At 35.4% G+C, this 19,313-nt stretch overlaps 1 protein-coding gene across 4 annotated transcripts in view; it reads right to left on the minus strand.

Annotated features, from left to right (window-relative positions):
- LOC149419014 (spermatogenesis-associated protein 20) overlaps positions 1–19,313 on the minus strand; it is a 356,194-nt gene that overhangs the window by 324,394 nt on the left and 12,487 nt on the right. For all 4 annotated transcript variants that reach the window (XM_089638035.1, XM_089638037.1, XM_089638038.1 and 1 more), the window contains exon 3: positions 9,759–9,967. In XM_089638035.1, coding sequence (XP_089494161.1) covers positions 9,759–9,967 — 209 coding nt within the window. The remainder of the gene's footprint in view (positions 1–9,758; positions 9,968–19,313) is intronic.

Below are 19,313 nucleotides of genomic sequence, written 5' to 3' on the forward strand. Positions count from 1 at the left end.
CTCTTAAATAAAAACGTCAAAACCAAACAAACAAAAGCCTGGAGTTCGATAGCTCTCCAAAACAAACTATCAAATAATTTCTTATTCTACTAGTATTTATTAGTATCACCTTATTAGTACGTATATATTCGGTTACCAAGCTAAGAATTGTGCAGAATTCTTTGTGCGAGATCCGAGCTTGGGATGCGAGGTAAATAGCCTTGTATTGCAAGTTATAAACCTTTCCCAAACTGTATGTATACATATATTTATTCGTATGTACTGTCTATTGGAGGATGCGGACCTGCATACAGCTTGCATTTAGGTCGGTAGACCACTCTCGCATCTTCTCTTAGACGTGGAATGAGGATTCACAACCCGTAAGTCCACACCAACCGTGAGTATATGATTGTATATAGGACGAAACCGGTTCGCCCTAAGTAAATTGTAGTCCAAGGAGGGGTCGGAATTTGGGGGTATCGAGACCCGAGGGGAAACTTGAAGGCTGCACATGATGACGTGGAAGGCTTTTTGGGACGAGATAACTTAGGTATCAATCAAAGAGCCGTGTCAAAGGATTGTGCAAATTTCTTGTTGACTCACGATCATCTCGTTTACTTGCAGGAGGATTTGGAGCCAAATTATGCCAGCAAATGGGCTATTCCGAGTTCGTCAAATATGCAATTAATTAATTACATTAACCTACTAAATCAATCTTTACATGTACCTTATAGCAGCAGAATCATAAAGGAGTGGCGCCAGACAGACACAAGAGTTTACCAAAATCAAATTTACTAACAATTAACCATTTGAGTTATATTTAATTACTTGTCCAAATAAACATGTATAATATCTTTTATCAGCGTTCAACTACGATTTTGTTAGGGTGCAGGGAATCAGAAAATTACAATAGGAAAGTTAGCTCATTCAGAAAATTCATTTAAGTCTAGGTTTGCAATAGAAAGACTAATTCAACTTTGAACTCAACACCTCGATCAGAACCAAGAGGGTTACCACAAAAATGAAAGTAATTAAAATCCTATATCATAAATCAAAAAAATTACACAACGTTTGATGGAATTTAATTACAATATAAATACGGGTATATTTGCGTTCAAGATCGTAAATAACGTATTAATTAGTTAAGTACATATGTCTATAAAGATATATAGTACAAGAGAGCTTTAAGTAGCTTCCTGTAGATATCAAAGAAGAGGGTCCAATTTTCATGGAGGCTTATGTGTTGTAGGGGAGGAATTTTCCATCCCTGCGAACACATATGCAAAGCCTTAGAAAAAAAGAAAAAAATTTTAAATATCGGTCATAGCCAAGAGAGAAGAAAATTTTATATTGTTTTAAACAAACAAAAAGGAATTATATAAAATTACTCTCACACCCAAAAAGGTGAAACATTACAAACGTTAAATTTGTCCGAATTCCAAATTCAACCGTGGAATGTAGCGCCGTGTAAATATAGTATGTAAATACTAGGTACCTATTATTAAATAGAATTATTCAATAAATGTTTCATATACACGGTGTCCGAAACTCGCAGTACAAGCGGAAACCTGGTGAATTTACATTGCACAGAGATCGCAAAAATCCTCTTTTTCCATCTGAGCATTTCAATTCTTTTTTTCTTTTCTTTTTCGCTAAATTATTTTAAAAAATTGAGCAGGATCTACCCTTGACGCAAAAGACATCAAACAGCTTTTATCAAGGCGATGCCATACGTAGTAATGCAAAATCATGTGTTTTTGGTTTGAAAATTTGGTCGCCTAGAAATGTTTCAGATGCTTTAATTAAATACTGCGAGTAGAATACATCTTGGCCTTTGAAATAATCGAGTATTTATAAGCCCAGAAAAAAATAATGTATAGGCCTATGAAAACTGCTTTAAAGTTCAAAATCTCCTACTTTTTTTTATTATTTTAATATAGATCATAGTTACATTAATACATACATATTTTGCAAAATATAATATTTAGGTACATAATTGGTCATGTATACCTTATCAGAAAAGAGGAGCTCTTGTGCCTTACTTACGAACCCATTTTTGGTTATGATTTTATTGTATAATGTGGAAAATTAAGTTATTTATAAAATGATCGGAAAAATTAAATATTTATACCAGATCATCCAAAAAATAAAATAAAAGGCACTTTTTGGCCATGTTTTTTTCTTGCATAAATCAAAACAGGCGGATGGTGTTAAGCGGGAATTTAAACCTTATCGCCATCTACGTAAGGGTTGTTATTGATAGCGGCTCAATTTAAAATATTATACGACGTAGTGCATCGCCTGAAACCCTCTAGGATCGATTTTTTTTTAAATTCAAATTCAGACTCGGTTTACTCTAAAAATCCCAAATCTAAAAAAAATCACGAGTTTCCCATTTATACTGCGAGTTTCCAGACACAGTATGTTTCAGTGTCAATAAAAAAACTATAAATTTAATAATAAATACAAATAAAAAAAGTTTATCTTTGAACAGGTAATATTTATAAAATATATTTTCAACGTCACGTCACGCGTCGCTTAGAAATTGGGAATCGGCAAACAATACGGCAATAAAGGATATCTAATCTGTAGGGAGACAAGGGATAAGGGATATAAGATACAAGGCGGTTCCCCTCGAGACGGGACTCATCCCGGATAAATGGAGGAAGCACGGAATACGGGATAAGGGACGCGATCAGGGAATTCTAGACACCACGACATAATGTATCACGCGCCTATTCTAACCAACCGTTATATTTCCTAAAAAAACTACAATTTGTACACCACATAAATCACATTAAAAACATAAGTTAAACCATTATGTTTTGTCTTTGTTAAAAGTCAACTTGAATACAATTCTCCCGTCTGGAACCCACATTACAATATTCATGTACAAGCTATTGAAAGAATACAAAATAAATTCTTACATTTTCTAAGTTTAAAAATGGGTATTCCAGCAATTTTGTTGAACTACAACACTCTTTTAAATTAAATGAATATGCTTAAATTATCTGACAGAAGGATTTTCACTACTCCACTTGGTAATTCTATATAAAATTCTAAATTATGCATGTTATAGTCCAGAATCGCTTGCATTGATAACCTTTCGGATTCCACTGCGTAATACTAGAAGTCGGGATTTATTTCAGTGCAGAAATTCTGGGACTAACTACCATATGAATTCCTTATTGCCTAGAATACTTATGGAGGGAAATAATGTATCTTTAATTTAGCACTTAACACACATAAAACATTGTTACTGGGGCAGATTAATATTTTTTTACTATTCATATGTATTGCTAAGAACCATTAAAAACTTTAATCCACTTCGTATCATGAAATTTTATTTGTTTCGTGGTCAATTAGACGCACAAAAATGATCCCGTTAAAAAGTCATAGCATGACAATTTCTTGATAAAATATTCGTCATTCAGATATATCGAGAACACGTGTTCTTTTCCTAATAGATATCATGATATCATGACGTAATGCGACAAAATCAGTATGTCATTATTAATATCAATATTTTTTATGAACACGTGTTCCGCCGTCCTCATAAATCATTTTAACTGATATTTAGTTTTCTAGGTGCATTTCAACTTTTCATCAAAATGTAATGATCCGACAAGCTTGACAACACGCCAGTTGTCCTCTTCTTCTGATCACAATTTGTTAAAAATCTGAAACGGACTTTAACGTTACGTAAACATTTGCGAACCGAAACACGAGCCGAGCCACGAATTACGAGAAAGCAACCACGAAGCAATTGCAAGCGGCGTTTCACGCCATTTGCTGTTCCCATAAGTCGAGGTTCAGCTCGGCAGTCCGGCTCGAGTATTTATATATATTTATCACAGCGGGAATCATTCAACTGTCAAGAAACAAAACAGCGCTGGATGACCATTTGATGACTTTATCACAACTTTGTGAAACAACTGGGCCAAATGATTAAAACGATGCTACTTATATTATGTATTATAATAAAAAATAGATTATTATTGTAGAAAGCAATCACTTTGTGGTTTGACATATTTAATAAAATAAAATCTTTTTTGTTTTAAAACCACGGGTTTTTAATATTTTTTAGAACCGACCGGTTTTGCTTTACTCAAGCATCTTCAGGATACAAATTATTACTAGACAAGAAGTACAATGTTTGAGCTTATATATAAAAAAAATTTTGAGGGAGACAACATGATATTTATTTATTTATTTATCGTTTCTTTACATTGTATCTTTTTTTTAAAGTTATAATTTTTAACCTCACTAGGACAAGCCTGTGTTGAGGTTAATAATTTTACAAAATATAAAAAAAAAAATAGTACAAAGATTATATGAGAGAGATATAAATATAACAAACACAGAGAAATCATACAATACATTCACACAAGTACAAAAGACATGGAAAAACCGAAAGATAATTATGTAGACTAATGGACACGGTGATAAGGAGAACTTGGACATTTTTAATGGTTTATTGGAAACAAACTTAATATTGGACTACTTCATATATCTAATTGATTATTAAGAATAGGACTTTTGGTTTTTACAGCCGTTTTTATAGTCCGTAGTAATAATTTGTACCCTGAAGATGCTTGAGTAAAGCGAAACCGGTTGGTTCTAAAAATTATTAAAAACTCGTGGTTTTAAAATAAAAGTATTTTATTTTATTAAAAATTAGATTCTTCATTGTTCATTAATAAAAAATTTATAGCTAATCAATACAGTGGGAATATAAATATAACATTTTGATTAATTTTCCGGTAGAATGATAGCAATTTTAATATCATTTATTGATTATTTCTATCTGTCTCAAATCGGAAGCGAAAAGTCGATTACATCAATTTAACGAGAGAGATCCGATTAGGTTGTCCCGAACAACGTCTGTGTTATTTTAGCCCGATGTTGCGAATAAGATCGCGGGGGGAATAATTTGATTAGTGTGTTTCCGATACGATCCGAGAGTGTCACTAATAGAATGTTCGCATTTACGATTCTGCCATTACACTGAGATTGAAAGTGTGTTGTTGTTGACGTAAATTTTGTACGAATTTCGGGAGCACATGTTTTTATTGGAAATTAAAATGCGTCGCAGGAAGAAAAAACGGAAAAAATTCATTTTAAAAATTTAAACTACTTCACTGTAAGTGGATAGTGAGAGATCCATTCCATCTGCCTACGCTTAAGGTGACTTTTTATGTGAATCACACAAGATTTCCAACTGTTCTCAACTCTACGGAGTCAATATATGTTCAATTGGACAGGCGGGTTTGGGTACCGCCGCCCTAGGAATTATTTATTTTATTTTATTATTTAACACCCCTGCCATAGGTCACCACAAGTAGTTTGCTACTTTGGTGGCATAACAGGGGTGTCCGGATTCGTGAGGTGAGGTTTGTCTAGGTCAGTGTTCCGCAAAGCGTGTGCCGCGGCACACTGGTGTAGATACCGTGGTCATCGGTTGGTGTGCCGCGGAAAAAATTAAGGTATTGTGAAGATAATAATAGAATATGGAATTATTGCTTGGGGAAGAGCAACAAACTCGGCTATCAATTACATAGAAACCGCACAGAAAACGATCTTAAAGGTAATACTAAAAAAACATAGACTGACTGATACAGACCAATTATTCAACAGCTGTGACGTACTAGATATACGCCAATTATACGTTAAAACACTACTAAACTAAATTTTTGACAAAAAAAATTTCAACTTACACAAAATAACACTAACAGGAACACATAAAAACTCCGACAGTAAATTCAAGCTTTGGACAAAGACACTACCAATACCATGCTATAAAAGCTTTCAGCAGTTTAAAATTTGAAATTAAAATTGAGGAAAATAAAAATAAATTCACAAAAAAAATTAGAAAATGGATTAAAGAACAAAAAAGACAACATTACCAAAATGTCATAGCATAAAATAAAAACAAAACCTACACGTAACACACAAAACCAATATAAACACACATCACTCAAAAATACACAAGATTATTTTCAAAGTATTATTTTTTAATTTTAAATATATTATTATGTATTTTTAATTTTAAATGTATTATTTTCTCTTTAAATGTATTATGTAGATTATATTTTCATATTATAAAATGAAGGCCTCAGCACGGGCAAGCCACCCAGTGAGGCCTACATTACTGGAAAAGTTGAAATGTAAAAAATATTGTACCAAATAAAAAAATAAAATAAGAAAGCAAATGGGAGCAGATCATCAGTCACTTCTTTTCATACAGGAGTACGATGGCTTTCTCGCGGAAAAGTGCTATTTCGGATTTACGAGCTAAAAAATGAGTCCCAGACGTTTTTAGAGGCCCAGGGTTCAGATTTTGCTACTGAGTTTAAAAAAGAAGAATGGGTAGTAAAACTTGCATATATAATGAGCTCAACAGAAAAATGCAATCCAAGAATTCTTATATTTTAACGTCTTCGGTCAAAATTGAAAGCTTTGGCGCTAAGTTGGTATTATGGATCAGCCACGCTGTCAATGGTAGTAATGAATTGTTTCCAAATGTCATGGCTGCCGATTCAGAAAAAATTGCAGGCTTTGATAGTGAAACATTTGGAGCTATTAGCAGAAAAAATTAACTGTTATTTTCCTAAGTGTGACCTACAACCTATGGACTGCGTACGAAATCCACTCTCGGATAACATTTCCCTTGGACACTTGCCGATAGAGCAAGGAGAAGTGAGAACTGATCGGACATTAAAACTAAAATTTTCCAAAGTAGAACTAGCACATTTTTGGCTGCATATAAAAAACGAGTATCTACTGTTTTCAAAGCGTGCTGTTGAAAATATGTAACCATTTGCAACAGCCTACTTATGCGAATTGGGATTTTCAATTTTCACCACTATTAAATCGAAAAAAAGAGAACGCCTGAGGACGATCAATGAAGAGATGAGAGCAGCCTTATCAACGATTGCTCCAAATTTTCATCGCCTGTGCTCAGAAACAGTCTCAAATTTCTCACTAAACATCTTTTAATATTAGTAATAAATAAATATTGATTTTTTCTTTGGTGTACCTCTAAAATTTCTTGATTTGATAGGTGTACCTTGAACACAAAAAGTTTGCGGAACACTGGTCTAGGTCATGGCCGCGAATGCGTTTGCCTACCCGCTGCGTGGTGGTCCGGATCGGGAGAGACTGGTTGAGGGAGACCCTTTGACCTCTCCAGCCGAACTACATCGACCCAACGCCTTGCACCGCAGTGGGAGAGATGAATTCATATGTCAATTCTGGACACACTAACCCCAGGTTTCCTACCAATCAATACTATAAATTTTTCCTTCCCAGAACTTCCTCTCTTTCTTTCTCCTAAATAACCCTCCACACAGCATCCCCAAAGATGACATAGGCTGTGGGGAAGCTAATTAAAAAACCAAAACAAAATCAGTGGTACAATCTCAACAATTGGGATATGTTATGAAGATGAAAGGAGATGGTGAAAGTAAGGTGAAGTTTGGGAAGTGACTGGCTATTCAGATCTGATCATCAAACACGGTATTTCACCGGGGAAATACTGGGAATCTACAAATTTAACATTATTTTTTTAAATTGTGAATACTGAAGGCCACTTTCGCTTCTGCCGACAAAACTGAGCATGTTTTCTTTTTTACCTTCATAAGATATGTCAATAAATTTTATTAAGTAGCCACATATCAATTATATAATATAGTCATTCAGAAATAATTAATGAAAAAATCTTGTATTCCCAATAATTTAAAAAATAATAATTTTACTAGAATTTCTACGGGTATATTCTTTTGTTCGGCTATGAAAATTTGATAATCAGAAAAAAATTACAAAAATTATTTTCAGATTAATTTCGTTTTGTACCTAGTCTCTTTTATAAAAATGAAAATCCGAACAAATTCTACCTAGGTACAATTAAAATTTAAAAAACGCTTCACCAAAAAAGAAAAATTTCACAGAATGTCAGAAGTCGTCACTACAAAACGTTCAATATTTTCTAATTTCAAAAAAATGTGACAGCCAGGAGCCAGGTGTCAAAACATCCCGGGTACCGATTCCTAAACAAGGGTTGTGATATGAAAAATAATAGAAAATTCAGAATTTATTTTTGGCTTCCAATTTTAGTTTGACATGTATTACTAATAACACTATCCCCTTTGCTTATAAACGCAGTGTAAATATTACGCGGCGCATAAGGTTAGAACAGTGAAAAACTTGACTAATGCCGGGATCACACAAGGACAATACATAAGACAATACAGTATTTCCTGTCTGCTCCGTAAACTGCCTTGACAGGGCAGAACAATAGGACAACACAACAATTCAAACGTAGTTCAAACGCGGAACGATGCGAAAATTGATACACGACCATACGGTTACGAGGGATTTCACGAATAATATTAAATCTTTTATACCGTTTGTATTGTATTATCAAAGATGTATTGTAGTGTTAAGCGCCGAAAGTGCTAAGAACCGAGATACATATACGCGGAGCAACTGGCTATTGTACTACATATTGTCTTGTCAAAACGCATTTACACACGGACAACGTGGCCGAGCACAGTGATGGAGGTAAGACCCTGCGGATATAGCTTGCCCGTCTACCTCTGGGACAATATCTCGGTTCATTGTCCTATCCTCTTAACTACTGTTCATACTAGGACAATGGGACTGGAGCTCTGACAATACACTATGGTACCGGTATTGTAATGGCGTTTGTATGGTTAAAACGGTCTTAAATAAGGTTCAAGGCCGGCTTTACCACACCAACCGGCGTGTAAGTATCTCATTTGTAATACCCTAATTATGTACACTAAATAACTTCATTTATTTTAAATTAAAAGTTATGCATTATTTTCAACTCCCCGAGTACCCAGATTTTTTTTTAAATTTGAAAACTAATGAAATATTACCATCGCGACTTAGGCTTTAAAATATTTTTCGAAAAATAATAATGAATAAAAATATAGTAGGCAGTTTCTGAAACATGCCACCGAAATATTAAAAGAATCATGCTACTGGCGACATCTATTAGAGACTAGAAAAATAATAACATTACTTATGTTTCGAACCTTTTAGAACAGTTTTACGGAGTTGCAACACGTTACATTTAAATACAACAGATGTCACTAATCACCAAATACATTATTGAAGCTTTGAACCTTCTAAAACAGATTCTTAAAGTGAGAGTAAGTATGTTCAGTCGATTCAATAGATGACGCTAATTACACAAGCTAGAAGAATAAAAATAAACTATTTTTCAAAAGACTGGTGTAAAAATAAAGTTCTTTCAGACAATGATGAGAAAAATTGGCAATCATTACATACACAAATTATAAATACAGAATAGAAACGAATAATATAATGTCTGCAGTAGGAACGGAAAAAAATATGTACCAATGATAAACATTACAAAATGCATTCTATGTCAAAATACGTACCTAGTGTGATAATTCTTAATAGCCCTAGAGTTAGACGTAGTTCAGAGAGACCTTATAAAGATTCACTAGACCTATAAACGCCCACGAAACCCTGTAAAGATCCAAAAGACCCTGAAAAGGTTTACGAGACCTGTAAAGACACTCTAAAAGTTCACGACAGCCAGAAAAGGTCTAAGAGACCCTACAAAGGTCCTCAACACCCAGAAAAGGTCTATGAGACCCTAAAGGTCCATGAGACCCATAAAGATTCACAAGACCTATAAAGGTCGACAAGACCCTTAAAGAGACATTCACAAAACCTTGAAAAGGTCCACAAGACTAAACAAATATATGTATTTCAGTCCCTACCTTCTTTTAGCCTCAGCACCACGGAAGCATCTCCCAGCGGACTGGTGAAGTAACCATAGTTATCCGGGTCCCAGAACAGTTCATCCTGCTTATCCTGCAGCTTGTTGGCCCAAGAGAGCCAATCGCGATTCAGGGAGGCCTCATACAGGTCCAACAGACCCTGGACCAGGAAGGCGTAGTCGTCAAGGAAACCGGATATCGGAGTCTCTCTGAAATAAATGATGTATAAGATTATGATGAATAATTAAACAAACGGCGAAACATGGAACTCCTCTGTTAGATGCTTCTTCTATTTTGATCAATAGCTGACAATATTATACTGTGTCGAATCTACAGTCATTTCTAAACAAGGTGCTTTGATGACCAAGATTCATTAATTGTGTATTATATACAGCAGAATGAAGCATATCATACAAAATTATATAATTTACTTCTGTTCTGATGGTTCGCAGTGTCTGGACAATACGGAACTTGAGTGAAAAATATTACAGCTTAAAAACATATATTCATATAACGGCCCACCGAGCTTTTTTGTCCAGCCCTGATTCATCTCGGCGAAGTAATAGAGAAAGAAATTAATATTTCCAAGGAGAGATTAAGTAATGGATATGACACAGGACGTGCTAAAAATATATAAGAAGTAGCAACGTGTTTTATTTAATTTAATATAACTTTATTATGTTTAGTAATTTGGTCCGGTCCTTGACTCCGAGACAGAATGATAATTTGGCCCCAGACCTAGGAAAGGTTGCCCATGTCTGATATAGATCAACAAACGCCAGTTCTGAATATATTAATTTTATTAAATAGACTTAGAACTAACAATTCGTCATATAAAAACCGTAATGACACTCAAAACTCCCTGGGATTGGTCTGCAGGTTCTGACAGCACTTAAAACTGCTACCACACGGGTTGGCCGGTTGCATGCATTACAAATGCGGACAATTTAGCGCTGCATATATTCGCACATGGGTCACTACTGCACTTTACAAATTATTTCAAAAGAATTCATGTTTTTTTGGAAATCTTTCTAAATATTTACATTGGGTCTTTTTGTTTTCATACCGACCTTAGTGGGACTGACTTTACTGTTAACCGACCGGACCGAGGTACGTATGATGTCACCAGAGATGTGCTTTATTTCAAATAAATCCATTTCAAATGGAAATGCAAAATGCAAAATGGGTATTTTCCATTTTGCATTTTAAATGCTTTTCTAAAAACCATTTTGCATTTTAAATGCTTTTCTCAATGCATTTTCCATTTTAAATGCTTTTTGCAACATTCTTCCTACTATCTCCACTCATCTGTTTTTCATAAGCCCCAAATATCAGTCGGTCCTCAACCTCGCTATGAGAGATAATTTACATTTGTCAATTGGCAATTGAGTGATACAATTACAAAAAATACTGATTCAAATACTGAACATGGGGCCATGACGCTGTAATATTGAATGTTAGATAGCAGTTTCTATGTTTTTACGTTGGCAACATTAGTCCCGCGCAATTTTTTGTGGTTTCATAATCTAGTCGTGGTGTTTTTGGATTTACCATCATGTAATATGTTTGTTCTACATTGATGTCCATTATTAAATGACAAAATTGTTTAAAAATTCTATAATTATTTTGATTGTTTGACCTGAGAAACCATTTTGCATTTTCAATGCATTTTGAAAATAGGTATTTTGCATTTATCATTTGAAATGCTTTTCTAAAAACCATTTTGCATTTTGCATTTTCAAATGGAAAAGTTTTGACCCATTTCCATTTAGCATTTCAAATGGTTTTGGGTACCCATTTTGCACATCTCTGAATGTCACGCGTATACCCGACAGATTTCAATCGTTTCAGCGGGCTTTGAAAATTATTTTACTATGAAATCGACATTTGTAAAAAAAAATAAAAAATACTGATATTTAAGTTCGAAGGTGAACATTCATTATAAAAAATAAAAAATTATTTCTAGAATTCCTTATAATGTGTATACCACACAAGAGTCCCAACTGCACCCAACAGTCTGGAGCCAGTGCTACTATGACATCCCCAATTGGGGTATATTTTGAGGCTGAAGGGAGGGGGCAACAGAAGGAGATAGCGAAGAGGATGGTTGAAAAGTATCTGGTTATTCAGACCTGATCACCACACAAGACTAAAGCCATTTCAAGCAATGTTTCGATTCTGATTGGTGGTCTTTCACCAGGGCGATATTGAGAGTAGTATCTCTACTCTCTACCACTCTGAAATGGGCAACAAATATACTCTATTTTATTTTTGTGTCAATTATATGCAAAATGACACTAATTGAATTAAATTTACATACAAACAGCGGGATTTCAACCCACAAACTCTGGAACAAAGCCAAGTATCTTAACACTAAGGACACTGAGGTCGTTAGGATTTATAGACCAGCAAGAGTAGAGGGATTTCCTAGAGATGATCAAAACTCCAAGGGATGGCGACTTGTTTAAATTTATTTTATATTGAGTTGCATCTAAAAGCTTCAAACCTGTTATTTACTCTTCCTGTAGTTGAAAACTGTCTTCTGAAATATCAGAATGAGGAGAGAAATTAAAGAGAAAAAATTTCATTGATTAAATGTCTAAGACAGCGGTCCACTAACTTTTTGGAGCTGTGACACCAAAATCAATTAATTTTTTCAGCAATCCTATTCAAGTAGATATTAAGATAAAAGCTGCTTCTAGCTGTTTTTCATTATTTCATAAACACAATTTTTCTAAAATAATGTGAGAGTGGATAGGGAAAGATACATTTTATATAGTTTAAGCAAATAATTAGTACAAAATCTTGTAGGCTTTTTCGGTGACCACATTTTGATGATTAGTGACTCCATTTGGGGTGGCGACATATCCTGGGGTTATGGGCCCCTGGTCTAAGAGATGCCAAAACTAACACCAATCAACTGCAAATTTGTCAAAGCTTGGCATAATTATGACTAAAGGTTTAATTATTCTAATTATTTAAGGTGCAACAATGCATTAAAACGATTTATTTCAATTTATATTCCTGTGGAATTTCTCTACATAAAGCGATGATTTCATTTACATATTCCCTGAAATAATCATTATACTCATAAAGAAAGACAGCTTGCCAACAAATAGCCAGACAGCTGTGTTTATTTTGGTCTATAGAATACTTCAATCAACTTGTTGCACTTGAAATCAATGTACAAGCTTATTCAGTCATAAAAATAATCTTGGATAATAATAAAAGGTACTGTAAACAAGTAACATAAACAAAATTAGCGCCCCAAACTGGCTGCACTGTTTATTCAATTTATTGCTTTATATTGAGATCCCATATACCTACTTATAATATTATATGTACTCGATATAATATGCCGTATTATATTTTAAATGTTTTCCAGAAAGGATAATGTCAGTATCCTCTAGAGTCTAGATCAGGGATGGCCAACAGGTCGACCGCGGTCTACCGGTCGACCGCGAAGCTGATTTAGGTAGCCCGCGAGAGTAAAATATGACAAAATAATATTATTTTGAGATGTATTCGCGCGAAGGACTGAATAAGGTATCTACTCACACGCTTTGGTCGCAATGGCAGTATCGTTGCGTGCGTGTGCGTGAGTCAGTCAACTAAATGCGGCTCGCCTCGCTCCGCGCGTAGGTAAAGTATATCACTGTCTCTTTTCTTTTTATTTTGCATTGTTTTCTCGTGGGTTTGTATAAAAACATGGAAGAAGAATGTATGCACAATTCAAATCGAGATTTTAAAACTTTCGCTGAACAGTTGGAAAATTTGCACCAGGAGTTTGAAAGAAGGTTTGCGGATTTTGCCGCTCTCGAAGAAATACTAAGGTTCATGGTATTCCCATTAAATGAAAATATTGATATTGACAGCTTAACCGTTAAAATCCGTAACTTAACCAATACTGAATCTGTTGTGGTCGAAGAAGAAATAATTAAAATAAGAAGCAACATATTTTTGAAAGGTAGGGCATCTGGTAGGGCAGATTTTTGGAAACTGATTTGCAAAGAAAAGTTTCCATGCCTAAGAAAGGTAGCTTTATATTTGACGTTGTTTTTCGGTTCTACCTATCTTTGCGAATCAACATTTTCAACGATGAATGCAATAAAAACCAAACATTGTTTCCGCTTAACAGATGCCCACTTAACTTCGTGTTTGCGAATCGCAGTTACTTCGTACACTCCCCAATATGATAAGCTTGTGGAGAATATGCAGTGTCAAACATCCACCCTAAAACGTAAAGCTGAATGAATAAATTTTATATGTTACATTGCATTAATAAATTCTTACAAATTTATCACAAAATAGTTTTATTTTGTCACTTTTAAACTCTACCTTGCAGTCGACCGCAAGAAATAATTTTTAACGCAATAGACGGAACAGGTCAAAAGTTTGGCCACCCCTGGTATAGGTGAAATACGCCATCATAAGGAATATTTTAATTGTTACTTGAAATAGCTTCAGACATGATGGTAACTAGAAATTAATAGAAATTAATAACCCCTGGTATAGGTGAAATACGCCATCATAAGGAATATTTTAATTGTTACTTGAAATAGCTTCAGACATGATGGTAACTAGAACTTAATAATAATATTATCAAATTTAATCTAAATTAAATTTATAAAAAATAAAAAAAAATAAAAAATAAATAAAAAAAAATTAAAAAAAATAGAAATTAATATCCTGATACTTCCCAACAATCAATCACCTTCTGCCTTCTACCTCACCTCCCCATTTCCCTTGTGGCGCATTCTCACCTATTTATTCTATGATGTATTCCATAGAATCTATGCTATAGAACACCCGATAGAAATAGAAATACAATGCTGAATCAACTTCAACATTCATTCTATTCTACATATATAGAATCAGCTGTAGAACAGAGCAAGTGTAAAGTGATGCGGTTGCTTGCGTCCCTCATGGCTCAAAGGAAAGGAAATGGTTCCTCTATCTGCCGAATGAAAGCCCGTGATCCCTGATACAGATTTGTAAGGCCTACACCAAACACAGAGTATCACACAATATCGTGCTAACCAGCAGTTTTGGTTATCTTGATGTGTTCATTTAAGTTGGGGCCCGCACTATGCTAATTTTAAAAAAGATTTGAGATCACAAGGTTTAAACACTAATCATGGCAATATATACACATGTCAATCAACACTTGCGATGATTATGTTTCTCCACAGCAGTTACGTCGAATTATATCAGTAGTTACCAATACAGATCAATCAATATGTATATTGAACGTTTTACGTCGATCACATCGGGCTATCACGTCATCAGAGATGTGCAAAATGGGTACCCAAAACCATTTGAAATGCAAAATGGAAATGGGTCAAAACTTTTCCATTTGAAAATGCAAAATGGTTTTTAGAAAAGCATTTCAAATGCAAAATGCAAAATACCTATTTTCTAAATGCATTGAAAATGCAAAATGGTTTCTCAATTTTTAAACAATTTTGTCATTTAACAATGGACATCAATGAACATATTACATGATGGTAAATCCGAAAACACCACGACTACAGATTATGAAACCACAAAAAATTTGCACGGGACTAATGTTGCCAACGTAAAAACATAGAAACTGCTATCTAACATTTAATATTACAGCGTCATGGCCCCATGTTCAGTATTGCCAGGGCTCCTACCAGGGAGCAACTTGACAAATGTAAATTATCTCTCATAGCGAGGTTGAGGACCGACTGATATTTGGAGCTTATGAAAAAAAGATGAGTGGAGAAAGTAGGAAGAATGTTGCAAAAAGCATTTAAAATGGAAAATTCATTGAGAAAAGCATTTAAAATGCAAAGTGCAAAATGGTTTTTAGAAAAGCATTTAAAATGCAAAATGGAAAATACCCATTTTGCATTTTGCATTTCCATTTGAAATGGATTTATTTGAAATAAAGCACATCTCTGCACGTCATGATATATCAGGGAGTACTTGAAGACTTATCACTGGCGGCGTTTAAACAATAATTGCGCAGATTCAGAAGTAATGTTTGAATCCTGGCTCTGCGATTGGCGGGAACAGAACAAAACTACTGGGAACCAATGGCATCATGAAACAGGAAGTGTTAACGAAATAGATTACAGCAAGTTTGAACGTGCAAAAATTCCTTTCCATTTTCAAACGGTTCGTTTTATGAAATAGATCAGATGGGATCCCAGCTTTAGGCAGCCCCCGCATGGGCCGCTAAGGATCGACATAAACCAAGTGCAGTATGACCCTGTGCAGAAAAGTAAAGTTCGCTAAAGTAAGGTAAAAGTCTGCAGCGCAGTCCATTGTGGAACGTTTCTGTGTAGGGTCTTACAGCGCTCGCTTTCTGTTGATTCTTTACCGGCCCGTGAGGGAGCCTAATACCTGAAAGGCCTGAGACCAGAATGGGTATGTGACCTGAAACAGCATATTACCTTAAAGAGTATGTGACCTGGAAGACCCCAGATGCAGAATGATGAAATTTTCAAATAAAAATATACGTTTTTCAATAAAATTGTATATAAACTCAATGGACATTGCACATTGAACTTTTTTTAAGTAAGTAAATAGGTTTTCGTTTTTTCGTCAACAATAAAAATGTATCGATTTCATTATATGCAATCGTAAGATGCGAAGCACAAAGGTTCGAAGTACAGCAGACCTTGGACGAAAAGCATAACAAATTTACTTACTACAAAATAACACATGTTCATTTCATGTGGCGTTAAACGTGATAACACTTTTCATTAAAAACTTTCTTAGTGCTTCGATTATATTTTTCAATAACTTATTTATAGTAGAGATGCAATGAATATTCAGCCACTATTCGGTATTCGGCTATTTTTTTCGGCCAATGCACTATTAGTTGAATCTCTAGTTTACAGCTACATGTTGAAACATGGCAAAAACCACGTAGAACTGATAAAATCAACATGCAAACAGAAAATAAATGTTAAATTAATTTCATTTTTGCCTTTCCTTATGCAAATAATAATTTCAAAGTAGAAATGTAGAAAACATTATCCAGATGAAATAAATAATAAATTACATTGAACAGAAGGTGATTACAATATAATAATGGTCACTAAATGGGTCATTTGATTTTGTAATTAAAACAGATTAAATAGCGCATAAATCATTTTCGGAGCCTTTGAATTCAAAAGAGTTATTATTAGTTCATGATTAATAATCACCAGTTATTACTGCTTGAAGAACCATTCTTATCAGTTATTATAGTGATTTTAAGGAAACTAACTAACCACTACACCGTTTCCCGCATTACGGGATAGGCATACAGGACGGACCGTCAAACAACTTGGTCTTGGCACACATTCCTTGCCTAATTGACATTCATACATCGACTCATACATGCAATTCTGTTATTCTGACTCTTGACATGGCCCGACTCAAGTATTTGGTTCACTTGATTGTGCCACGTCGTTCGCGTCATATATTCTCCTCACACTTTTTTCTTCGTTCATTCGCTCTACATACCCAAACAATGTAAGCGTCCCTTTCGTATCATGCTCTCTACGCTTTAATTAGTATTTCATTATTTGCGAATCTTACACGGTTTTACCACACATCACACGCCTCAGGGATCTCATTTCTACAGCATTCAGTCTACTTTTACCCAGTTCGTCTGCCAGTTCCATGCCTCACTGCTACTCTTGTGTCTCTTTTTTCTCTATTTGTGTCTCTTTTGTCTCTATTTGTGTCTCTTTTGTTTCTATTTGTCTTTTGTACTATTTGTCATTTGAGTGAGCTGTTATATAATTTAATTTAATGGGGCTCAAAGTTTGGTAGGGTCACGGAGACGCATTTTTTGCTGGGAAAAATGTGTCACTCATCAAATACCGTGTAACGCCACTGTTGCACTCCATTAGCAACACTACCAATAGTCCTACTCCTAGCGTCCACGAGTGGTCTCTTAAGCCCCGCGAGCCCTGGGCAATGTGGCCAATGGCAATACCATCAGCCATAGCAGATAGGAGAGGATGAATGGCGAATCTCCGGCGCCATAAAACCGGAACCCCCCAGCTAAGGGATGGAAACCCCTACAGAAAAACCCTGGCCCTCCTGGTAGGGGGTTGGGCGAGAGGCTAATAACCTCTCCCTGTAAAAGCAACGCTATTACGAATCCTAACACAGAGCCTCGGACAACAACTGAACTTAGGAAAAGACCCAGCAAACGAAATAAGGACTTGAAAATAGCTACCTGGAACGCAAGGACGCTGTATAGAAGTGGAGCCCTAGGAGAGATCACTAGGGAGATGACGAAATATAAAATTGACATAATGGCGGTGCAAGAAACCAGATGGATAGGATCTGAGCCATTTGACACAAGAACGCATACGATACTGCATAGTGGAAATGAAAGACATCATAAATTCGGAGTGGCCTTCATTGTGGACCGGAAAATGGGAAAATGCATATTAGACTTTAAACCCATTAATGAAAGAATGTGCAGCTTACGCATAAAAACGAAGTTTTTCAACGTAACATTGATCAACGTACATGCTGAAACGGATGATAAAGAGGACATAATGAAAGATACATACTATCAGAAACTCGAAGAGGTCTACGACACATTACCATCGAACGACATTAAGATGGTAATTGGAGACTTTAACGCCAAGATAGGACAGGATCCTCTGCTCCAACACATTGCAGGAATGAACAGTCTACACAAGCACGCTAACAATAATGGAACCCGAGTGATTGATTTCGCAGAATCAAGAAACCTAATCGTGGCCTCGACTCAATTTCCAAGAAAAGACATACACAAACGGACCTGGACGTCGCCAGATGGTAGACACCATAACCAAATTGATCATGTCCTGATAGAAAGAAGGGGGGCAACGAGCATCACAAACGTAAGGACGTATAGGGGTGCCAACTGTGATTCAGACCACTACATGGTGGTGGCCACCTATAGGAGCCGAATTGCAAACAACAGGACACAAAAATCACCAACTATTCCAAAAATCAATACGGAAGCTCTAAAAACACCAGAAGGCAAAGAGCAGTATCACAACGCCCTTGTAAATAGACTACCAGATCAGATCACTGAGCAGAACTCCCAAGAATCACTCGAAAAAGATTGGAATGATATAAAAGAAGCAATCGTAAGAGCAGTGGAATCAAGTGTCGGAAACATGCCCAGACAGCCCAGGAACCCGTGGCTTGATGAAGAGTGTGAAAGAAAGATAGCTGAAAAGAATATACTCAGAAAAAAGTACTTGGAAACGTCAACAAGAAACAAAAAACAGGCGTACGAACAAGCGAGAAAAGAAACGAATAAGCTGATACGGGGAAAGAAAAGAAAATTCTTGAATGATATACTGCTAAAAATGGAACAGGACTTTGTCAATAATAATCCTAGAGAAGCATATAGGGGAGTAAACTTCTTCAAGAAGGGTTTCAAACCGAATACAACACTATGCAAAGACGCTGATGGATCAATTATATCAGATAAGGAACAAATAAAAACAGTGTGGAAAAACTACTTCTATAAACTTCTCAACCCTAATAGCGACCTGAGAAGTCACCCTACCAACATCCCCA

Source organism: Hesperophylax consimilis, chromosome 12 (genome assembly GCF_061612785.1).
Source record: "Hesperophylax consimilis isolate HC1 chromosome 12, BYU_Hcon_1.0, whole genome shotgun sequence".
NCBI classification, from domain to species: domain Eukaryota; kingdom Metazoa; phylum Arthropoda; class Insecta; order Trichoptera; family Limnephilidae; genus Hesperophylax; species Hesperophylax consimilis.